At 51.7% G+C, this 24,523-nt stretch overlaps 1 protein-coding gene across 5 annotated transcripts in view; it reads left to right on the top strand.

Annotated features, from left to right (window-relative positions):
- Positions 1–15,774, top strand: part of HRH2 (histamine receptor H2) — a 49,825-nt gene extending 34,051 nt beyond the window's left edge. For 2 of the 5 annotated variants that reach the window (XM_042251982.1, XM_042251981.1), the window contains one exon: positions 13,114–15,774. In XM_042251982.1, the coding sequence (XP_042107916.1) occupies positions 13,114–13,468 (355 nt within the window). In that variant the 3' untranslated portion in view covers positions 13,469–15,774. Of the gene's footprint in view, positions 1–980 lie in introns of all 5 variants that reach the window. The other 3 variants (XR_006060279.2, XR_006060278.2, XR_006060281.1) reach the window with 3 other exon arrangements.
- The last annotated feature ends 8,749 nt before the right edge of the window (positions 15,775–24,523 follow it).

Below are 24,523 nucleotides of genomic sequence, written 5' to 3'. Positions count from 1 at the left end.
ATTTCAGCCCTGATACCCTCGTGCAGAGAACAGAGTCACGGAGAGGTCCTGCCCGCCTTCCAGACCCCTGGGAAAAGGCAGGGTGGAGGGCAGGGCTCAGCAAGCCTCTTCTTCAAAGGGCCAGACAGGATAAGTGCGTTAGCTCTTTGGTACCTATGTTCCGAGGTAACCACTACTCAGCCCTGCTGGCATAGCAGGGAAGCAGCCCCTGACAATACAGAAATGAATGGTGCTGGCTGCCTTCCAATAAAACTTTATTTATGGGCGCCAAAATAGGAATTTCATATCATTTTCACTAGTCACAAAATATAATTCTTCCATTCACTTTTGTCAACCATTTCAGGCTAGTGTCTGCCAACCCCTGCGCACTGTGCTGTTTAGTACCTCAGTCGTGTCCGACTCTTTGCAACCCCGTGGACTGTAGCCCGCCAGGCTCCTCTGTCCATGGGGATTCTCCAGGGAAGAACACTGGAGTGGGTTGCCATGCCCTCCTCTAGGGGATCTTCCCAACCCAGGGATTGAACCCAGGTCTCCTGCATTGAAGGTGGATTCTTTACCATCTGAGCCACGAGGGAAGCCCAAGAATACTGAAGTGGGTAGCCTATCCCTTCTCCAGGGGATCTTCCTGACCCGGGAATCAACCCGGGGTCTCCTGCATTGCAGGCCGATTCTGTACTAGCTGAGCTACCAGGGAAGCCCCCAACCCCTGAGGTGGGGGAAAGGAAAGGGTGCTAGCATTTACTGGCTTTGTGACTTTGGGCAGGTGGCTTGCACTCTCTGAGCTTCAACTTGCTTATCTGCAAAATGGGGATTAAAATACCTCACTGTGAGGATTTTGATGAGGCTCAGAACCAGCTGATGCATAGTGCCGGCACAGGGTAGATGCTTGTAAATGCTGGTTTTTCTTTCTTTCCCGTTCTTTCTCCCTTCCTCCTCTCTTCCTTCCCCCCACCCTGCCTCTCCTCCCTTCCCTCCTGCAGCTCCCCTGTAAATGAGCAGCTGGAAAGTCCAAGACAGGCTCCGTGGACTTGTATCTCAGCTGCGCCACTGAAGCACTCAATCTGGACCCTGATCCTGAGCCTCGTGTCCCTTCTCTGAAAATGGGGGGCTTGGATCCATCGCAAGGGACCATTCCAACACTAATTATATACAAATACTAACAAGAGAGAGAAATTATGCCAAACCCCCAACAGTGTTTATGTCAAGAATCTTCTGGCAAGGGTGGGGAGGAACCTGTTTTTCATGCTAATGAATTTCTCTGAGGATGAAGAGGCAAATTCAGTAAAACGTGTCTTTGTTGCAGCCTGAGCTTTGCGGGCAGGGTCATACGCAGGTAGGGGTGCAGATGGGGTGCAGGATGGGGCTGCCAGGAGGGCCTCAGCCTGGCAGACGGGGGGCCTGGCTTTCTCACTGCCTCTGGCATGGACGGCTATGTGGTCTTGAGAAGATCGCACCTCTCTCTGAGCCTCTATGTGCTCATCTGAGAAAGAGGGCTACAGCTCCTAGCAGCTGTTCCTGCTCCTGACGAGACAGCAGTGGGTCACAGGCAATGCTGTATTCCTTAAACCCACAGCAGCTGTTTGTGGCAGCATCGGGGGACTAGGGCAAGGTGTGTCTGAGACCCGCTGGGCATTTTAGGGAGTCCAGAGTCCCCGAGGCTCCCCTGGGGTGTGAGGACCATTCCTTTCCTGCCCGTTTTGTGCAGAAAGATGGGGGCGGGGGTTGTCCTAGCTCCCCAAACTGGCAAGTGGCTCTGCTTGCCTACATCTCGTGTGGAAGGCTGCGGCTTGCGGTGAGGACTGCAGGCGCTGGGACGTGTGGGCGGGCGGGTGAGGCCCGGGCCTTCCTCATTCTGGGACTGAGCGCGTGCCATCATCCTCTGGAGATGGGTGCTCTGTGCACACAGTGGGACATTTCCCAGCACCCAGAGGTCTTGAGGAACTTCCCCTTTCCACATTGACTCGGGAGGCACAGAATATTTATAAATACTTCACCATCATTGAAATGGAACGTGAAAGTTAAAAGTCAGAGAGAAACCCCCTTCATGGGGCCATCTTCCACAAGCCCTGAATACACGCTCTGTACTCGCTTTCTGTCTCTGTGAGCACATGAGGTCCTAGGGTCACAGCGACAAGAGGATCCATGCATGGACTTCTCTAAGATAGGTCTCTGTCTCAGGGGCTGCTGAGTCTTCCTGATTCACTCATTCACTGGCCCTTTAGAGCCCCTGCCCTGTACGGTGTGTGTGGGGGGTGTGGTTAGAGGGGGTGCAACTAATGGAGCTCTCAGATGAGCTGTCAGGGTGCAGACACGTTGGGTAAGTGCAGGTGGGGGCCAAGAGGGCCCCGGGGGGCCCAGCAATTGGGTAAAGCCTCCTGGAAGGGGTGATGGCTCAGCGGACTCCTGAAGGACAGGCAGGAATTTTCTAAGCTGAAGGGAGGAGGTTGGAGGTGCCATTCTAGGCAACAGAGGCTGGAAGTTGGGGAGGAGCGGAGACAGGGACTGGGATTCACAGGGTCTGGGAAGCCCACCAATGCGCTTGAATAGAAAATGTACTTCCTTTTCTAAAATTTGCCCCCATTTGAAAAGCAGGACTGATCACCCCAACCCCTCCCTCCTTTCCAGGGCTGGAAGAAAGACCAAAGGCATTCATGTCTGGCCTAGGACAGAAGCTTAGAGCACAGTGCTGAGGTGTAAGACTGTTTCATTCTGCTCTGCGTGCCCATAGGCCACCACTTAACAGATGGTGGGGAAACGTACATTTTCCAGGTCAGGGGATCTCAGTCACTTCCAGTGGTAACCATGGTGACTTTGGAAGTGGAACCCCACCAACGCAAGAGTCCCTTCCCTGCCCACTCCTTCCCTCCAGGGTAAGCTAAGCTCCCGGGGGCTGTCTGGCCCCCACAGTGTCCGTCTTCATCTGTGGCGCCCACGCCATGCCTGCTCCAGGCCCTCCGGCATTGCTGAGGACCAGCCATATCCTCCCACAGGCCTTGGCCTCTACCACAGGCCCCCACACCACCCGGCAGGAAGGCCCCAAGGCCCAACTGCACGCTGAGACTCACTGTAGGTCTGGGGGATTTTAAGGGCCTTCTGCACCCCCTTGGGAGCAGAGGAACTGGGGTGCAGAGCTCCATGAAGCCTCCTCTCTGCCATGTCTGCAGGGGACCCCCCCTCACCTCACCTCCAATGAGCATTCTGACCCCAAAGGAGGGGCTGGGTGCAGGGCCCACTCTAGCAGGGAACTGACGCCCAACCTCCTCTCTGGGTTGGGGGAGCTGCTCTTAACAAGGCTCCTGAAGGCTGGATGCCCTCGGACACTCCCACATGGCTCTGTTTCCCTTCTGGATCGTGGCCTGAATGGCGGGACAACCAGCCCAGGTGAGAACCCAAGCAAGCCCAGTGCATCTCCAAACAGCATCCCCCCTGCCCTGCCAGAGACACAGCGCCCAGGTGCCAGTGCGTCTCCAAACAGTGTCCCCCCTGCCCTGCCAGAGACACAGCACCCAGACGACACACCGGCCTGCAGTCAGCAACGGGCTGCCGATGGTGATGACCAGTACCCCCGCTGCCCTGCCAGGGGCTGAGCTGATAGCGCCTGACAGCGCCTGACTGCCTGGGAGCTGGCTGACCTCAGGAAGGCTACCTCTCCATGCCTCCATTCCTTCAAGTGTTAAATGGGCACGGGGCAGGTGCCCACTTCAAATGGGAGTTGCAGGGGTTCGTGGAGAGAACAGACCCACAGGCCCCGAGAACAGAGTCGCTCACGGCCGTCCTGGTGGGGGAGGGGTTGCCCGCGGAGCCTGAGACAGGCTGAAATGTTCCCCCGTGTTTGTATTTTGCCCTTGTCTAGGCATTATTTTTGCTATTATAAGCAATCCTGTGATGAACATCTCCATGCAAAGAACATTTTGTTTCTTTCTGATTATTTCCCTAGAAACTGAATTTCTGGAACCAGAATTACTGGTGAAAGGGGAGGGATATTTTCAGCCTGTTACACTTTGCTTAATTGTTTTCTAGCTTGGCTGTGCAGCGCAGAGGAGGGGGTCGCTGTCAGCCACTTCTGACCGTGCAGCGGGGAGGGCCCTGGAGCCGCTGTGAGGGGGGCTCACGAGGACAGAGGGCCTCCTCAGCAAGGAGGAGAGGGCTCTGCCATTTAGCCTGGACAGGGGCGACAGAGGAGGGGAGTAGAATGGGCTGAGGAGGAGCCATCAGGGTGCCCACATCCAGGGCTTGAGCTCTTCAGAGACGAGAGATTGTACAACGTGTGAGTTGAGAGTTACGTTTTATTCCGGCAAAATGAAGACTGTAGCCGGCAGGACAGCATTTCAGACAGCTCTGAGAAGCTTCTCCAAAGGGGCAGAGGGGAAGGTCAGAATGTGATTCTGGTGAAGGGAGTGCACCTGCAGTCAGGCACATACCTTTTTTTTGCAGAAAGTTTCTGCTAGTCACGAGGAGCACTATCACCACGAAGGATTTCAGGGCTTTCTAGACATGAGGAGATGCAAGAAGGAGGCTCACGGAATCGGCTCCTGAGACTGTCCATCTGAACACCTGATCTGCCAGTTTTTCCCAGGGCAGAGTTGCCTCAGTGGTGCTCTCCGCCCTGGACTCCTTCAGGGGCTGTTGAAAGTCAGCAGCTGCAGCTGCCCGTGGTTTAATCCTTGTAGGAGGTTCATAGCAAGTGCTGATTTGTCGTTGACAGGAGCAGATAAGTCTCAGATCTAAAGGACTGACATGATGGTGCCAGGAGCCAAGCCTGGGATATAATGCCCGACTGGCCTGGAGCAAATGGCCTCAGTTTCACATCTGAGAAATGGGCGTGACCTTTCACCTGCCTCCCAGCGGGGGCGGTGAGGGGTGGTGGTGGGCGTTGGGGTGTGGGCTTGGGTGGGTGGGGTGGGAATGGAACGAATGATAAGAAATGACTTTCAGAGTTGCCTCGGGTACCATGGGTTCTTTGTCCATGGCATCCACTGGCGTGAGTTGGGGGGAAGGCGGGGGAGGGGGTTACTTCAGTTTTTAATAAAAACGCCAGTTTCAGGCTGAGGCTTGAGCCAGCCAGGCAGTCTCACATGGAGGTTACTGGAGGGCTGGAGCACCTGGGCCGGGTGAACACCAGCTCCCCCCAGGACTGGGGAGGCCTGAGCAGGGCCCATTGGACGGGGCGGAGCCAAGGCAGGGAACTCCAGTGGGCGGCCGAGCTGCGCTCTCTCAAGCCGCCTCCACTTACTTGCTGTGCGAGTGACTGAAGGGTTTTGGGAACTCCCTCCACTGCTGGAGATAAGAGTATCATAGTATCAAACATACCACATGGATACTATGAGAGCTGTGTTAAGGCTGACCTGTGATCACTCCCATCCTCTATTATTCTGCCACATCATTTATCAGCAGACGCAGAGGAAGGGTTGAGCGAAAGGAGGGCTTGCCACGCCTTTACATGTCCTTGAAGCAGCAAAACCAGTGTGCTGTGACATGCCCAGACTCCTTACCAGCTGTGTGACCTCAGATGAGTTTCCTAACTTCTCTGTGCCTTTGTTTCCCCCTCCATCAAATAGAGGTGGATGTGTGAATTAAGCTGAGGTGGATGTGTGAATTAAACTGAGCCACTATTGACAAAATGCCCAGAGCTGGGCCTCGCTGTCAGCTGGCTGCCCTCAGGGCCCAGAGCACGGGCTTCGGACCTCGCCACTGTGGCACAGAGCCCTGTTCCTCCACCCACTGGCTGTGTGACCTTGGTTAGGTCGATTGCTTAACCCTACAAGGAGCCAGTCCCCTCCTCTGTAAAGATGTGGGTCGTGGGGCCCCCGTGGCACACCAGACTGACAGTAAGCGCTCAGTGTGACTGTTGGCTGAGGGCCTTAAGGAGGACCCCAGGGAAACCAGCAGAGCCCGGCCCTGGAGCCACGCCTCCCCCAGTGGGGGTGCACACTCCCTACCAGAGGGGAGCACTCCCCCCGACCCCCGGGGCTCCTACACCCACGGGCAGGTACAGTCACACTAACGCATGCAGTCAGCAACTCCTGGAGACCAGCCAGGCCACGCTATAGCTGAGACCATACCTTGGTCAGTTCAAAACACTCCCCAGGCAGAAAGCCCTCAGCGGCGCTCAGGTGCCTGTCAGCTCCAGCAAGGCCAGGCTGTTCCGGCCGCTGAAAAGCTTTCCACTCCCCTCCACCGCAACTTCAAGTTCCTTTTCCTCCAGCTGACCTAGACCACTCCAAGCTCTCAGAGTACGGCACACAGCTCGTGCTGCCTTCCTGGGCCTCGAGAAACTACCCACCTTTCTAACCACCTGTTCAGTTTCCACTCATTGCCCCAGACCCGATTCCAATGATGTCTGCTCCACGACACCTCCCCGGATCCCCAGGGCCAGAAATGGCTGCTGTTACAGACCGCCTGCCCACGCACGCTTACTCACTGAGGCCTACACTGCCATGCACACTCAGGCTCTGCCATGCACACTCAGGCTCTGCCATGCACACTCAGGCACTGCCATGCACACTCAGGCACTGCCATGCACACTCAGGCTCTGCCATGCACACTCAGGCGCCGTCATACACGCTCTTGGGTGCACACACGTGTGTGTCCACACACACACACCCACTCACATCCTTGAGCACCTCGAGACCAGTGACCTGCCCTGGCCATCTCTGCATCTCTCATATTAGCTCTCCGTCATACTGACGTGGTCTGGCCCTCAGAAAGGGAGTGGGAAGGGATCAGAGTTGGGAGTCCACAGCTGTTGGTTCACCTTTGAGCTTTGCTCCTGAGTAATCTGGGGGCATCACTTACTCGCCTGGAGCCCCAGTTTCCTAGTCTGTGAAAGGGGACACCTGCCCTTACCTTGGAGTGCCGCTAACTAGAAAAAGGATGCCAAGCACCCCGCTCAGGACCCAGCAGGTGAGCACGCAGTAAAGGCTCGCTTGTCAGTCACTTACTTACTAGTCATTCACCAGTACAACTCATGGATGCTGGCTGTGTTACCAGGCCACGGGGGTTGCCGCCGGGGGTGAGTCACCACCAGCCCTCCCCTTGAGCTCTTAGTCTGGTCCCAGGCTGTGGCCTACCAGCATTTAGGGGTGTATGTTCTGGGAGGTCTCTAATCAAGATCACTTTCAGGAGCCTACATACCCTGACCCTCACCATCCTTTTCCTTGTCACAGGAAAAAAACTAAAAAGGGATAATAGTTTGTGACTCTTACTTATTATCTCAACTTAGTCCCGGGGAGTTCTGTGGGTGTCTTATCTATAATGAAAATGAATGCTGTGTTTGCAAAGCTCCTGCAGGAAGCCTTTGCCCAGCTTGCTCTTGCTGCTTGAAGGACAGACAGAAAGCTCTGTCTGTGGACTCAGTCTTGAGCGCCCACTACCCTGGCCTGGCCCTCCTCTCTTCAAAGCAGACTGGGTTTACTTCCAGAAAATTATGGGAATGCACTGGAAAAAAAAATCAGTTCTTTCATGAGCAAAGGGCGGATGTTTGGTCGTTTTAGCCAGATATCGGGTAATACTGGTTTGTGATAGTAAACAGTTCAGGGAAGATAACACTCATGCGAGTGGGCTCTGGTAACTTGGCATCTGGGAATTTCTGCCTCAAAGCTTATTTTAGGACAACCAGAAATTAAGTCTCCTTGGAGAAGAGGGTGCCCTCTGACTTTTGTAAAAGCACAAGGCAAGGAGTCAGACACGTGGTCTGTAGTGACTCCCAGGGTACTAGAGGGTCACTTCCCCTTTGTAAGCTCCTCCACTTCCCTCTTCTCAAGAACGAGACAGGACTTCCCAGGGAGCCGGCTCCCAGGATGTAGGTGAAACTGCCCGCCTGGGTGTGCCAGCTCCCCCAGGTGCTTGTGTGTGGGATCAGCAAGGGTCTGGGTTCAGGGGCCAGCCCAGCCTTCAGCACACAGACCCTCAGTCACCAGTCCTTGCTGACCCTCAGGGCAAAGCAGCTAACAGCTATACCCATCGCAGGAAAGAGAGGAAGAGGGAGAGGAGAAGAATCTTCTAGAATTCGTCAGCCTTTCCCTTCTCCCATCCCTTCTCCTGGCTTCCACAACCTTCCCCTGGGATCGTGCCCATTTCACAGATGAGATGAGTTTCAGCAGGAGGTGGAATTGTCTGAGACCGACAGCAGGGGAGTGAGGCAGCCTCAGCCCGAGTGCAGGACTCCAACTTCCAGATCTCACATTTGATCCCAATCAGCCCAGCACAGGGCTGGTGTTCAGCAGGGATTGGCTGAAAGGCTGCCTCTCGGTCCCGAGGCCCCGGCTCAGAGTGCTCTTCTGGGCTGGTAGTGGTGGGAAGGTAGAAACGAGACCAGGAGGAGACACCACCCAGAGGGCTGCAGGCTGCCGCGCAGCCAGGTGCAGAGCTGTGGCCCATCTGTGAATCGGAAAGTCGGAAGGCAGGAGCACCGCCGTCCAAACTGAGAGTGACTGGGCCTTTCGTTCATTAGCTCACGCACACGACTGAACCCTGCTATAAACTTGGACAGTGGGGTAGACGATGACAGATCCTACACCTGTCTGTAGTCTGGGAGACAGGTAAACTGATCGTTAGCCCAAGAAGGTTAGGGTCTTGGCAAAGGGGTTCTAGGAGGCAGGAGGGAATCAGTAACCTTGGGAGACCTCAGGGACAACTCCCCAGAGGAGGCTATGCCTGAACAGAACCTTGAACCACTCCAAAGTGCACAGCAGGGAAGACAAAGGAATTTCAAACGATGGGGATGACACGTATAAAGGGGCAAGTATTTATAAGAAATAGTGGATTCTCATATGGGTATGGTGGTTCTGTGTGATAACTTGTACTCTAAGAGGCAGAGGGTGATGGGAAAGGGCAATGACCCTCATTGTCTGTGGTCCTCACAGTAGTCCTGTGAGCTTGCTACTGTTAACATATTTCACAGATGAGGAAACTGAGGTTCAGAGCAGGCCAGAGCACAGCTTCTCAATGAAACTGAGTTCTGACCACTGGCGGCTGAACATATTATAGTGCCTTCATGAGAAAAGTTGGAGATTCCAAGGACTTTCCTTAGGAATGCTGTTAGGACACTGAAATGCCATTAGCAGCAACCCAGTTATAAGAGGCTGGGATTGGTGGAGGTTGGGAACTGGCTTAGAACTGAAGAAACCAAGAGTAGCTTCAAGCTGGACTCAGCCACTCAAATGTCATCATAAATTTGTCTTTCTCCAGCTTGCAACTAGTTTCATCCTAGGCTGCTTCATTTTCAGTTAAAGTCTCCCTGGGGTGCCACCAGAAGCTCCAGCTTTACATCTTGCCACCTTAGTACCCACCCTCCATGCAAAATATGCCCCTTTCCTCCTGTTCCAATGGAAAGTTTTAGTTGTATTGGCTGGTTTGGGTCATATCTCTACCGCTGTACCCAGAGCTGGAGCCAGGGCAATGAATAAGAGGTGAATCTCACCTCACCCACATGGATAGAGTAAGGGAAGTTTGGATCCCAATAAAGAATCCAGGTACCTTTACCAAAAGAAGGGGAATTGATGAGGGGAAGGTAAAAATGAGATGTTTCCATAAGCTGTTACTGAATGGCAGATACTTTGTTATGGGCTCTGCTAAAACCCCATTCATGTCTTCTAGCTTCAACTGTCAGGGCAAAAATGGGCCATGAAGGAATATTAACCCTACTAGGATCTCTAGACATGTGTAGTGTTAAGAAAGTCTACATAGGATGGGAATCCAACTTCTCTGGCATGGATGGCAAGCTAAGTAAAGGCGGAAGGGCTGCATACCACCAGGCCTTGTGAAGTGAGATGTGCATGGTAACGATCTTTTATAAGAGGATAGAAATTCTATATGGTGAGGAGCAAACAGAAGGAGGACAAAAGGCTACTTAAAACAGGCCAAACAAAAATTAAAAGACAGGAAATTTTAGAAAGGATGGGACAAATATAAAACACAAAATCTCATTGAATAAATTAGTCAAAATCCATCAGTAATCATAGGTAGTATAAGTGGGATAAGTCGTGCCAGCGTTTCAAAAGTGAAGGTTGTCAGATATGATTTTTTAAATCCAAACAAATATTTTTACAAGAGATAGACTTAAAGGAAACAAGACTGTAGAACGTATGAGGAAGGAAATATAAGATATACTAGGCAAATAGTAACCAAAAGAAATCTGGGTAGCTGCATTAATATCGAAGTGAACTGGGAGCAAAAAGGATTACTAAACATAAGGATGGTCACCACCTTTTGAAAAAAAGATTCAGTTTACTAGAAGGATAAGAATTCCAGACCTGTATATACCAAATAAATTTGCTTCAAAAGGTAAAATTGACAGAGCTTTAAAGAGAGATTAATCATTAACATGAGCAAAATTAAGAATGAAAGGGAGATACTATTATAGATTTTGCAAAGGTTAAGAAAGATAATAAGAACCCCTGATTAATTTTATGCCCCAAACTAGGGAAAACTCAGATGCAGTGAACAAATTCCTAGCAAAACAGAATTTGCCAGAACTGACTTGGGAAGAAATAGAAAAGGTGAGTGATCCTACAACCTCTGAGCAGTACTTGGCTTTGCTAAGGAGTTCCGCCAAACACTCGAGGGAGCATCATTCCAGTGCTGCTCAGACTCTTCAGAGGGGAGAAAGGAGGAAACTCTCCTGTTCATTTAATGAGACCAGCAGAGTGTAAATTGAAAAAGACGTCTGTGAGGGAAGATCATAAAAATGAGAAACAACTCAGATGTCCATCAAAAGGGGAACAGATAAATAGACTAGAGTATCTTCCCATGCTGGGGTACCTTATGGCAGTGAAAATGATCTGCAGGTCCACATGTGAACACAGCGCAGTCCCCAAAAGATAATGTTAAACAACCACTGTAAAAAATGGTAGTACATTAAAACCAAACCAAAACAAAAAACCCCTAAACCACAACTCCATTTATATAAAAGTGAAATGCTGGCGGAACAACACAAAGTATTATTTACCAATACATACAGATTTGCTGAAACAAGTCAGAGGCTGGTAAATTCTGCTACTTAACCTGAGAGGTGGTTATGCTGGCATGCATTTTAATATTTTAAGCCACACATATGTGTTTTTTGTATAATCTCTTTGATGTATTTTATTTAAAAATATTTAAGGGCAGAATCACCATGGAGCAAAAAGATCTATCTGAGTAGAGGAGTTATTTGAGATGTTTGTTTTCCTCTTCTTGTGAGTCTCTATGTTCTGAATCTTTTACTATGAACATGTGATACTTCACAATCACATTATTTTAAGGGATTTGTAAGCCTTTTTGGAGAAGGGAGGTAGTTTCATAGCCTAGAGCTATCCTGCCTTCCATAATTTCACTAATCTCAGTGAAAGTCATTTTATCACACTTCAGGCTCCATCCAGTATGTTAATCCAAGGTTAGATCCCTGCCTGCTTGGTCAAATATGTACCCTGCTGGCATGGAGAACTGGAGCCTCTGAAATGCCAGGGATGTGACCTTGACGTGCAGGTGAGAGTGGGGCTGGCCAGACCCGTGGCGAGAGGCTGGGCCACGTGAGGCCTCCAGCACTGGCTGAGCCGGGACACGCCAGGCGCTGAGGGAGGCTCGGGTGTCGGCTGTGTCCCTGTCCACGTCTTACAGAGTCACAGCCGTATCACAGCGCCCCTCTGAAGGACTCCAAGAGGAGCAATGGTGCTCTTCTTTCTCTCTCTGGAGAAGGCAGTGAGTTTGCTTCCTCTGGTGGCCAGAATCCCTTAACAGATCATGGCTAGAGCTGAGGCCAGGCACGAGCTTCTGTAAGGCATTCAGAGAGGACCTGATCTCAGCACCAAGTGAAGGCTAGCTCCCAGCTTGACGCTGGACGAGGAAAGCCACTGCTCCAGCAGCCTAGGCAGGGACGCACGAAGCTAGGCGGCAGCCGCTGCCTTAGACAGAGCTGAAGCCAGATTTTGCCTGCCCTGGAGCTGCAGAGACCTAGGCAGAGTCTCCAGGGGCCACGGGTGAGCCAGGGTGGGCCAGGACTTGCAAGGACACCCCCAGAACCACAACTGCTGGGAGATCCCCTTCCCTGTGCAGCCCACGGTCCTCTCCCAACTGTATTACGTGCACCTAAGATCTCCACACCCCTGGCTGTTTTCACCAAAATGAATTGATAGGACTTTATATTATCGCCATAAACGGAAATCCAGCATCACTTGTGGAAAATGGAAGTGCTTTTGCATGCAGAAACAGTGACACAAGAAAATGCCCCCCAAGTCTGTCCAGATTTCACTGCCTGATTAAAGCTCCGAGCCTGCCCTCGCTCCGGGCTATAAAGCGAGACCTGCATGCTGGGTGCTGAAAAACAGGCCCGCTGTGTGGAGCCGTTCTCTCTTGACCTCAGAAGGCTCGAGATAAAAACGACCAAGGAATTCTTACTCACTGAACATAGTGGAAGGAAAAGGCAGGTCAGCCGTCCACACTAGCATGCAACAGGCAAGGGACTTTTGTATACCTGGATGTGGGGGACATCCTTTCTGAAAATGTACATCAAACACTTTGTTACAACCTTTCTTCCTGAGTGTTTGGCTAACTTTCCTTCAGGGACCTTCAATCAGCTTGACTCAGCAGATATTAACTGAGGACCTACTATGTGCTGGCTGCTCAGTAGGAGTTTGAAAGGCAAGCGCCTTTCCTTCAGGGACCACACGTTCTAACGGGGAGGCAGACGTATTCACAACCGGTTTTAATGCAAGGCTGAACAAGTCTTTGTGTCCTCTCCCAGCCTTCCCCCCGACTCATGCAAAACAGGATGTAGGTGTTCAGGAATCATTTTATTCAGACACAGAAATAGCAAACATTCATTGGGTTCAAACTACGAGCCAAGCAATGTATGGGATACTTGTAGACATATTTTATAACTCTAACTTGACCAAGGGTACACAGCATCTTAGAAGCCAAGTTGGGAGTTGAAAGCCAGTCTCCTGAACGTTCCCCCGTGTTGGAAGCCCTGTTGACGTGGGAGGTCCCACCATTCCCCCACCCCAAATTCTGTCCCATCTCACCCCACCCTCCCCAGGGCCCAGCTGAGAAGAAGCAAAGGCCAGAGGCCAGGTCTGGCCCACTGGCCTTGCTGTGGAGCTCACCTCAGCCCACCCTGTGCTTGTATGCCCCCAGGAATCCAGCACGGTCCCGCGCTGCGTGCTCCAGCAACCTTCTCAGCTGCTGCAAGAGCCTTTGGGCGCTTAGGTTCCTCCAGAGACACGGGGGAGGCCCCTGGGAGGAGCAGCCAGGGGTGCCACTGTCAGAGGAGCCGCCAACAACACCTGCCCAGGAATCGGTGAGGACACTGCCCTCCGAGACCGCTAGACCCGGCCCCAGGATGCTGAAGATAACTGCTCCCCAGCACCATGATTTGACTCCCGGAGCCACTAAGGACCCCAAAGCCCCACAAACCACAGAGAACACACCCTGGCTCCAGTCTGGGGACTCCCAGAGCACACGGCAGGTGGGTGCTGGGGTCCTCCGCTGAAATGGAGCTGACCCGCCCTGCGCTGGGACTCCCCTGGGTCCAGGTCTGCCGAATCCCACGGGTTCAAAGCTCGCGTTGGTGCTGGCCCTGAGTCACCAGCAGAGACGGCGGGACTTCTGAGGACCTGTGTGTGTGCAGAAACACGGGTGCCGTCTGGGCACCGCAGAGGGTGTTGCCATCCCAGCGCCCTGTGGGATGCAGGGAGGGAAGGGTAGGGAAGGGAAGGACGTCCGTCTTTAGTGAACACCTTCTGTGTGCCCGGTGCTTCCCCTGCGTCGGCTCACGTCGTCCTTAGTACGCGCGCCAGGGATCAGGGGTGGAGACAGGCTCAGAGAAGTGTGGGGCCGCTCAGCTAGAAGGTGCGTCTCGCTCAGGACGCTTGAGAATCGCTGTGGAAGGAGGGAACAAACAGACGAACAGGGGATGGGTAGAAATCCAGGCCTCCAGCCCATGCTCTTCGACGGGACCCTACCCTGCCTCTGCAGAGAGGCCTCGGTAGTTCCTTGACTCAGCTGACCCTCCTGGAAGCCAGGCTCCGATCCAGAGCCTGGGGGGAGCGGGGGGCGCCCTTCATGCTGCAGTTCTGACTCTCTCTGGTGCTTTCCATCAAGAAGGAGTGGCGTGGAGCAGATTTGCTGGGGAAAACGTGAGCGGCAGCAAGGAGGGTCAGGTTGGGGGAGGGGGACCCAACAGGCTCGAGTCGGGAAGTTGGCCCCGGCGCGCCCTCTGCTGGAGGCGGGGAGACCTGCGGCGGCCTCCTCCTTGGAGCAGCCCCTTACTCACTCCGTCCCGGGGGCACCGCTCCCCTTTCCTACTTTCAGGGTTGTTGAAGAGACCCAAGGAGGTGGAGGAGATGAGGGTGTCCATGGGCTCCCTGCAAGACCACTGCCCCTCCCTGAGCCCCTCTTCCCCTGGTTGCAAGACGCCCTCCTGGGGTCCCCCTCCCCACCCACTCATGCCTTTTCAGTCCCCCTCCCGAGGCTTCACACTGGCCATCGCCCAAGGCTCATCCGGAGCCTTTGCCTCTCACTGCCGTTCCTCACTCTCTGTGGCCCCATCAGCACTGCCGAAGCTACCAGGAGGCTTAGCTCGAAAATTCCTCACAGACGTGTACCTTCCAGGTTCCCCTCTCGCTGTTTCTCAGCCTCGCCTGGAGCATGTCGGCCTCTGCACCTTGACCTTTGCCCTGCACCTGCTCCTGCCCCAGAATCCCCTCCCCAGACAGAAATCCGACCATTGGCCTCAAAGGTCCGTCTTGACCCCACCCTCCTCCTGGCTCCTCAGGCTCCAGGCTCTCGATGGACTTAGCGCCCACGTGTTTCCACCCGGTTCTCTCACCTGCCCGGCCCTCACTTGGTCCCGCTGCCATCCCCTCCATCAGGAAAACGGGAAAGCTTCCCGCATTCCCCACTGGCCCACCCCTCCCCTCCTCCAGCCAGAGTGGGCTGTGCAAAACGCAACCGCGCGGAGAAAGCCAGCCCACAGGCCCCGCGCCGTGGGCCCTGGTGTGCCCTCCAGCTTCCTTCCCCCGATCCTCTTTTCCACCTCTTCACCCCAGCCCCACCGGCCTTCTCCTTTGGGTTTATTTATCTCACTGCTCCTTCCAGCTACACCTGGCACAGAGCTGTTCCCATCATTTGAAAAGCTGCTCTTGTCCTTTCAGCCACGGGATCTCAGCTGAAATATCGCTTTTCAGGGAGTCTTCCAGAGTCTTCCTTGACTGTCCCTATTGGGTCTGGCCTCCCACCCACACCCCTGGAACTGTCCCCGGGAGCCATGGGCATGCCTGTCATGCCTGTGTGGTCCCCTGACCCTTGTCTGTCAGTGAGTCCTGCCTGTTTCTGTTGACCGTTGTGTGTCTAGCTCCTCGGAGACTGTTTGGCCCACGTAGTGGGAGCTTTAAGCAATTTCTCTGCCGATACACCTGAAGGCACCATTTGCCCCAGGGTTCTCCAGAGATGCTCAATCTGTGGGCTGGATTCCTCTGGAAATCTCAGGATCCCTCTCTTGGAAGTTTTCCCAGGAACCTGAGACAGGTGGGTCTCTATGTCACGGCCCAGGTAGATGAGCATAAGACGGGTCTGGCTGATCACAGACTCAGCTGGTCAGGGCTGACGTCAGGGTGCCTACGCGCCGCCTGCCCCTGCGGACCTTCCTCTGAGCTGCCCGCCCTCCTGGAGACCCCCCGCGTCCCCTGCTGGCTGCAGAAGTGGGGCGTGCGCTGCCCAGAGGAGAAGCATCTGCACTGCGCCCCCAAATCCACATTTCGTGTTATCAGGATGTTCCAATAAAGCTATCAAAACAGATGCTGCCTTGTGGCTTTATTTTTTAACTTCCTGGTGAGGAAATACTCCCCAAACTTCATCATACAGTGTGTCTTGATTTAGAAAAAGGATTATGATAAAATGTTGGGGTAGAAGCCAACTGAGAAATTGCCTTGAAAGGTAAAAGAGTCCTCAGCAAAAGAGGCCTTGTCTTGAAACATCGTGTTGGAAATGAAGGACAGGCTGGTCAGAAGTTCAGAGCTTCATCTGTCTCACCTGGTGAGCCAGGTATGTGGTAGGCCCTCGATCAGTGTTTGCAGAAGGGAATATTTCTGAAATTGCCAGATTCAGCGATGCCTTTGTTAGGTGGGAGAGAAAGACATCTTTAAAATGGAAAACCTGTCAATCAAAGAAGTCTTCTGCAGTGGAGAGTAAGTGAAGCGCAAGTGAAAAACCAGGTCAAGGATTCTATGCAAGAAATGATTCCCAAAGGCACTCATGAAAGGGCTTGGAAAAGGGAGGGAGGGAGCTGACCAGAGTCCAGGTCACTGTTGGAAAAGCGGTATCAGCAGTGAGTAGTGTTTCCTGGGGTGGAAGGAGGAGGCTGTGGAATCCTGAACCTCGGGGGGCCTTGCAGAAAGACACACCAAGACATATCTTGATGAATTCCCACAGGAAACAGAGAAGAAATCATTTGAGTCATACAATCAAAGCTTACAGGAGCTGATCTGCCTGAAATGGATTTTCATATATTTCAGAGCAGAGAAGACAAAGTGTGTTAAGAGGTCCTTGGGGACGATGAAAGTAGCAGAACAAGGCAGTCTCTAGATAATGTCAAACAGTTCTATGTAGGCGGTGTCAAGAGAGTGAGGAGGTGTCTGCTGAAGGAAAACTCTGTGTGTGCTGAATACTGGGGCACTTTATAGAAGCCCAGCCAGGGCCAGAAGCCTAGGGACCACAGTTTCCAGAATCTCATCCCAACAGGTTCAGATTCCACCAACAGGCAGTGGAGGAGAAGCAAAACCACTGTTGCTAAGTAGGCCAAAGAGGGAGGGGCAAGAGGAGAGGAAGGAGGCGCTGGGAGGCTTGAGCAGGGCTGTGGGCCATGGAGCAGAGCGGTTCCAGATGGCCCTGCATCCAGGAACATTGCCTCATCCTGTGAGTAGTGGGAAGGCTTCAAAAAGGCCTGCATTGAGAGGGAGCTGATGAGGTCTGTTTTACCAAAGAGACCTTTCAGAGTCCAGCTTGGGAAGGGATGAAGGCAGAGTGAGCAAGGACAGCCCCACTTTGGGGGTGGGGGAAGGAGGTGTCGATAGTCACATCAGATCTACCCCACACCCTACAGCAGACTTCAGGCTCCAGGCCGGGTACCCGAAGGAATCAGACCCTTCCCGCCCTCCAGAGAGATGGGCTGATGCCTAAACATTGCCAGGAATCAGAGAAGGAATGGGACATGAAGGCCAGTGTTGGGATCACCCAGAAAGGAAAATGTGTGTGTGTGTAGTGTGGCAAGATGTGGACCAAGGCAGCTGTGAACTTCTAAGCAGAAACATTCATGGTGCACATGGGACTGCGTTTAAACTCGGGTTAGACACTTGGTAGGCAGTAGACTGCTCAGAGCCCTGGCCTGTGTGCTTAGCCGTGGCCAACTCTTTGTGATCTTCTGGACTACGCCCACCAGGCTCCTCAGTCCATGGCATTTTCCAGGCAGGAGTACCGGAGTGGGTTGCCATTTCCTTCTGCAGGGGATCTTTCCAACCCAGGGATCGAATCTGCCTCTCCTGTGTCTCCTTCATTGCAAGCAGGTTCTTCCCCCGCTGAGCTATCAGGGAAGGCCAGATGCAGGGCATCCGTCTGGCACCCCACGTCAGCTAGGGTGCTAGCAGATGACACTTGGCTGTTCAGGCTCTAGCTGGAGTTTGGGGGAGAGTTTATCATCTCCATTGCCCACTTTAGGGGGCTCTTTCCAGGTCCCTCAAGCAGGGAATGACAGCCCAGGACATCCTTCTCCCACCACAGTTCCCAAATCCCACCAGAATCCTGAGCATTCCAGTGATCATTCAAGAGCCATCAACAGTCACCAGTAGCCCTCAGGGCCACTGGGGAAAGGCCCTCCTGTGCGCCAGCAGCCCTCCAGGGTTCATAATTTTGTTACTGTGAAGAGCATTTTGTGAAGTGATCTGGTCCCATCACTTCATGGGAAATAGATGGGGAAACAGTGTCAGACTTTATTTTTTTGGGCTCCAAAATCACTGCAGATGGTGACTGCAGCCATGAAATTAAAAGACGCTTACTCCTTGGAAGAAAAGTTATGACCAACCTAGATAGCATATTCAAAAGCAGAGGCATTACTTTACCAACTAAGGTCCGTCTAGTCAAGGCTATGGTTTTTCCAGGGGTCATGTATGGATGTGAGAGTTGGACTGTGAAGAAGGCTGAGCGCTGAAGAATTGATGCTTTTGAAGTGTGGTGTTGAAGAAGACGCTTGAGAGTCCCTTGGACTGCAAGGAGATCCAACCAGTCCATTCTGAAGGAGATCAGCCCTGGGATTTCTTTGGAAGGAATGATGCTAAAGCTGAAACTCCAGTACTTTGGCCACCTCATGCGAAGAGTTGACTCATTGGAAAAGACTCTGATGCTGGGAGGGATTGGAGGCAGGAGGAGAAGGGGATGACAGAGGATGAGATGGCTGGATGGCATCACCAACTCAATAGAAGTGAGTCTGAGTGAACTCTGGGTGATGGTGATGGACAGAGAGGCCTGGCGTGCTGTGATTCATGGGGTCGCAAAGAGTCGGACACAACTGAGAAACTGAACTGAACTGAACTGAACTGAACTGAAGAGCATTTTGCAGATGTTGACGCCAGGGCCCCAGCCTCTCCACTCAGGGTCGTGGAAAGCAGCATGTTCCTCAGGCCCCAAGATGCCACTGTGTGAGCCAGGCCCTTACTCCCTGGGGCTTTGCCAACACTCTCATGTGCCTGGTGAGCCTGGCAGGATTCCCAAGGAAGTAAGGCCCCAAAGGACACAATTCCCAGATCAACCCATCCTTCACATTCAACTGAACTTTTAGAAGCCTTGTCATGCACCCAGACATTAGGTCAGCCCCTCCACAGAGCCGGTTTTTCCACTGGACACAGGCAGAGGGTAGCATCCCCACCACCTGGGACCTGAAGAGACACAGGGTGCACCCCAAGTTAAAAATCCGAGTGAAATAGCTGGGTTTCCAACCCAGACCACCTTGTCTCCCGAGTCCAGACCTTTTTTTTTTTTTTAACCATTCATATTACGAAATTTATGTGTAAGGATTAAGTGATAACCAGATATAGCCTCTTTTCAAAAATGTGACATTCCAGGAAAGGCCAGAGTTCCTTGGACCTCCTCTCCCCAGCCCTGAGCAATTTCCAAGGCAACCACTGCTACGAAGTTTGCCGTATGGTGTTCGGTTCAATTTTGTTTGGTTTTCAACATAAAAGTTATATTGCACCTCAGGGACTGAACTCAATAATCTGTCTTCAAGGTTCAACTACGTTAGCACATAAAGGGCCTCCTCACGTATTTTGTCTCATGGTATTGGTGCACACAGTTCATTTAGCTGTTCCCACTAGCCATGGACATCTGAATCATTTCTAGTTTCTGTTTACATAACAGCACACTTTTCCATTAAAGGTTATTATAGGATATTGAATATAGCTCCCTGTGCTATGCAGTAGACCCTTGTTGTTTATTTATCGTATATGTGGTAGCTTGTATCTGTTCATCTCAGACTCCTAATTCATCCCTCCCCTGACCCGTTCCCCTTTGGCAATCATACATTTGTTTCCTATGTCTGCGAGTCTGTTTCTGTCTTGTAAATAAGCTCTTCTGAATCACTTTGGTATATGCCTGAAACTAACACAATATTGTAAGCCAACTACACTTCAATTTAAAAAATAACAATATGCCGATCAACTGAAGCAATGGTTCCTCATGCACACCTGCAAGTGGGTTTGTTGTCATTGGTGTGTGCGTGTCTGTCTGTCTGTCTGTCTGTGTGTCTGTGTCCATGTCTGTGTGTGTCTGTGCACGTGTGTTTAGATACCTACAAGTATATGTGGATATGGAGCATTACGTGTTGCTAAGTAGTCCCCCAGAGAGGCACGGCTCATTCAAGCTCCACCAGAAGCACTAGGCGGGGCTTGACTCCTCACAGCTCCATCATCCGCTTGTGCCTTTTCTACCATACCCTGTGGGGCGTCTTTCACCCCCAAGAAGTCACAATAGTCCTCCTAGAGATGCCTTACCTCCAGTCAGGGCAAGCAGGGGCTCCCTTGGCTCACCCTGGGTTTCCCACGAGCCTTCCTAAGCCTCATGTTCTTCCTTGGGCTCTCTGCGGAGGACAGCAGACTTGCCCAAGTCACATCACTGGAGAAAGACTGCATCATTTCACGAGAGCCTCAGCAGTGCCGCATAACAAATGTCCACACACACTCCCAGCATACGACAGTAACGTTTGCGTGGCTCGGAAATCTGTAGGCTGGCTAATGGGGGACGGGCTCTGCTGCGGGGGCTCATCTTAGCTGCACGAGTCTCTCATCCTCTCCGAATGCCCATCCAGGCATTCTCTTCTTGCAGAAATGGCAGGGACCTGAGAGAGCAAGCCCAGCAGCATGAGTGCATTTCAGGTTCCTGAGCATCTTGCCTGCAAACACACTGTTAGTCAGTCGCATGGCCCAGGCAGAGATGGAGTGAGCATGTCTACCCCTTCCATGGAACTGAGGTGGAGAGAGGGATGAATGTTACAGGGCGATCTAATCCACTACTGTGGCCAAGCCTGGATAGGAACCAAAGGCTGCTCAGGATGGAGGAGACCTGGGTCTCCCAAGCTACTGGGAATTCCCTAGAGCTCTCTGCACCTCCCACACCACAGTGTTGTAGTTGCTTCCATTTCCAGTACCCCACACACCTTTTGCTAGTTCTCTATCCTGGCCTACAGCCAGGTCTCCAAGACTCAAATCTGGGCGCTAGCTGAAGACACATGTGTGCTCCAGCACCACGATTTTACTGCCCCTGAAATTATCATCACTGGGGCAGGGCACTCAGGGTCACATTATGGTCTGGCTCTGCCTAAAGTTCCAGGCTCACCTCATACCTCTCTCCCCTTGCTCATCCTGCCCACCCAGCCCAAGGGCCCAGCCTCTTATGCAGTCTCACTCAATGGCTATGTCCCCTGCAGAATATCCTTCCCAATCTTCAGAATTCCCCTTAGCCATTCTTGAAATCTCAGCTTGGGCCTCACCTCCATTTCAAAACTATCCCTGCCCCTTCCTAGAAGAGCTAATCACTTTCTCCTAGGTGCTCACTCTATCACAGGACACATCTCGCTTATCCCAGGGATTCCCAAACTCAGATGTTCTCAGGGACCATCAGAGTTCACTAGTTGAAAAAGACAGAAAAGGACACACTGGTAGTTTTTGAATAATATCCCTGCAGTTGGTTTATGCCCCTGCCATACTAATTTTGTGTGCATATGTATTCAGATTACCAAGGGGCTGCAGCAACTCCGTGTACAGTGATGTCACTTGATGGGGATGTGGAGCCAGAGCCTATTTTTTTAGGAGAAGCCATAGTCTGGATTTCTATTAGTAATTTTTGTTCATTTTAATGAATTAATTCATTTTTAATTCATTTTAATGAATTAACCTGTTAAAGATCTCAGAAAAGTGGTGAGCACATGATAAGTTTTGTAGAAGTATTAGAATAAATGGGTGAAGAGACAGATCATAATAGAAAGACAGATAAATTAATAATGATAATAGAAAATAAATTAGATAGAAGGCTCTCCAGTGCTCTTGCCTGGAAAATCCCATGGACAGAGGAGCCTGATGGGCTGCAGTCCATGGGCTCGTGAGGAGTCAGACACAACTGAGTGACTTCACTTTCCCTTTTCACTTGCATGCATTGGAGAAGGAAATGGCACCCCACTCCAGTGTTCTTGCCTGGAGAATCCCAGGGATGGGGGAGCCCAGTGGGCTGCCATCTATGGGGTCACACAGAGTCGGACACGACTGAAGCGACTTAGCAGCAGCAGCAGCAGCATATAGATCTTTCAAAAGATGGCAAAAAAATTAAAACCAAAAAAAAAAAAAAAAACACTGTACAGACAAAATCCAGCCTTTTCACAGGCCACATTTGACCAGAGGACCAGTTCTTGGTCTCGGATACAGAAGTGCCCTGTTTCTCTGTTGGAACCTTTGGAGGACAGAAAGGGGACATGGCATGTGGCTTCCCATTCAGAGCAGACCCCCCTGAGGATGCTCCCCACTGCCCACACTCCCAGCCCTTCCTACCCTTCTCCCTGTGGGTGAGGTGGACAGAGGGGGAGAGAGCAGAGGAGAAGACTCTTGGCAAGAACGTGAATTGCTTCTGTCTTGAAAACAGCTTTCTCTTCAGTGCTCAAAAGTTCCAAAGAACCTCCTGGTCCTCCGAAAGTGTCTTTGCGGTGCCTACTCCTGGCATCTCCATGGTCAGCACCGTGGATCAGGCCTTGCTGCAGCTTTCTTGGGCTCCTTACTAGCTTTCTATTTCCCATTCTCCCCTCCTCTAATATGCCTGGCCACCTCACTACAACCTCAGAGGAGGAGTAGCTCATGGTCTCGGTCTGGCTTTGCAATCTGATTCTGTGTGAACGCTTTACCTCCTCGCACACTAGTCTCTTCCCCATCAAATGGGGGTAATTGCAGTATCTCCCAGGGTTGTTGGAGATCAGGCTCGCAAGGTGCTTTGAACCATGCAATACAAGAACTTAGATACGAGTACATGCTTGATACACATCAACCATCGTTATTGCTGAAAGGCAAATCATTCTAAGCACTCTTGTACTTGAATGTCTTTGGGGCTTTCATCACCTGTGGATGCAGACCAGGCTCCCTGGCTCGGCTCTCACAGCCTTGCCTGACCTCGGCCACGTTGTCCCTTGGCCCTCCCATGAGGTTCCAGTCTTGAGATACACTCACAGCCTACTCTGAATGGCTGTCCGTTCTTGCTTTGTCAGTTCTGAGTCTTCTAAATACTGAGACCTGGCAAACGATCCCTTCCCCAAAGTTGGGGAAATCTACCACCACCCTTGGAGCTTAGCCCAGGATGTCAGGGCTGCCCTAGGCATCCAATATCTCACAGAGATTTAGGGGTGGAGAACATGCTGAGCTTACTCTGAACCCTTGTCCCAGGGACCCAGCGTGCATCTGGCCTGGTGGGCTGAGCTAGGCAGGGCTGAAAGTGATGCATGCCATCCTCTCTGACCATCACTTTCTCACCCGTGAGACAGCAGTGCTGTGGACTTTTCCTCTACACTCTCTCTAACCTGCACGGCCTTTCCAAGAGAAGGCCATTATTGTTCACTGAGTCCCCTTGTTTTAGTTGAGCACCTGGATGAGTCTGAAAACTTGTATTTGAAAAATGATAGGAGAAGGATCTGGAATCCCCAAGGCATGGTCTGGGGTAGCAAATGGTGTGGGGGAGGGATGGGAAAAGAGGAAACAGACCAGAGGCACCAAGATGGAGACCACACACATTTCCAAAAGGACACTTCAGTGAAAAGGGAATGCCCAGCATGCAGGTTACTTTCGTGAGCATTGATGTGAGGCAACCCCTTCTGCACAATCCCTCTGACAACAAGATCTCCAGAAGGGTCCACTGTCCTCGTGCATAGCTCAGTACATATGGCTCTCAGGGGGCATCGAGGAAGGGGGTAGCCAGGTCCACGTAGAACATAACAGAAGGGACCCCAGAGGGTGTAGGTACCCAGAGGAAGAGAACACCATGAGGACCTGAGAACCAGAGCCCTTTGGGAAGTCACCAGAGTCCGGGGAAGACTGTGTTCCTAGAGGGTAAGGAATGAGTGGGGTCAAACCAACCTTGTCCAGATCTCAAGGGACTGGGGAGCCTGAGATGTCATTTTGGTTATAGAGTATTCATAAAACCTACCTTGTAGATTTAAGAGATATGATTAATGAAAGTATCTAATGGATACATGGAGACACAAGTGTTTGAAGAGCTGTTTCCTCATGGTTGCATCCTGCAGAAAGTGGCTGGCCTCACAGCACCAGAAACAATGTAACGGGAGTTTCCAATGTGAAGAGCAGGCCTCATACATAATATACGAAAGCACCAGATGGATCTAAGCAGATGTCTCAAACGGTCCGAAAAAGTTTAGACTCATATTACATGTGAGGAGAGGAGAGGGGAGAGCCCCCTCAGTTCTTGGAGTCTGTCTCCCCAGAAACAGGTCACTAAAGACAGGCTCAGACCAAGCTGAACTCTGGTTTGAACCAGGCAGGCAGGGTAGGGAGCTCTGAAATATCACGGAAACAAGCCACAAATATGTTCCCCCAGATATCCAGACATTCTTTCCTCTTAAATGGCAAAAAGTGCATTGACTCCTAAACTTGCAAATGATTTTTGGAATTAAAAAAAATAAATAAATAAACCTCTTTCTGTGCTAATTCTGCTCCAGGTCTTTAATTTTTTTAATTGAGATATAGCTCATATACCATAAAATTCACCCTTTAAAAATATATAATTCAGTTGAGAGAGTACCATTGCCATATACACACTACCATGTGTAAGATAGATTCTTGGCGGTAAGCTGCTATATCACACAGGAAGACCAGCCCAGCCCTCTGGGACGACCTAGCGGGGTGGAATGGGGGTTTGGGAGGGGGGCTTAAGAGGAAGGGGAGATGATAGATAGATAGATACTTACGGCTGGGCTTCCCCAGTGCCTCAGGGGTAAAGAATCCATCTGCAATGC

Source organism: Ovis aries, chromosome 7 (assembly GCF_016772045.2).
Source record: "Ovis aries strain OAR_USU_Benz2616 breed Rambouillet chromosome 7, ARS-UI_Ramb_v3.0, whole genome shotgun sequence".
In the NCBI taxonomy this organism is placed as follows: domain Eukaryota; kingdom Metazoa; phylum Chordata; class Mammalia; order Artiodactyla; family Bovidae; genus Ovis; species Ovis aries.
Note: the sequence above shows the minus strand (reverse complement) of the source record. Positions and strands in the feature narration are given on the sequence as shown.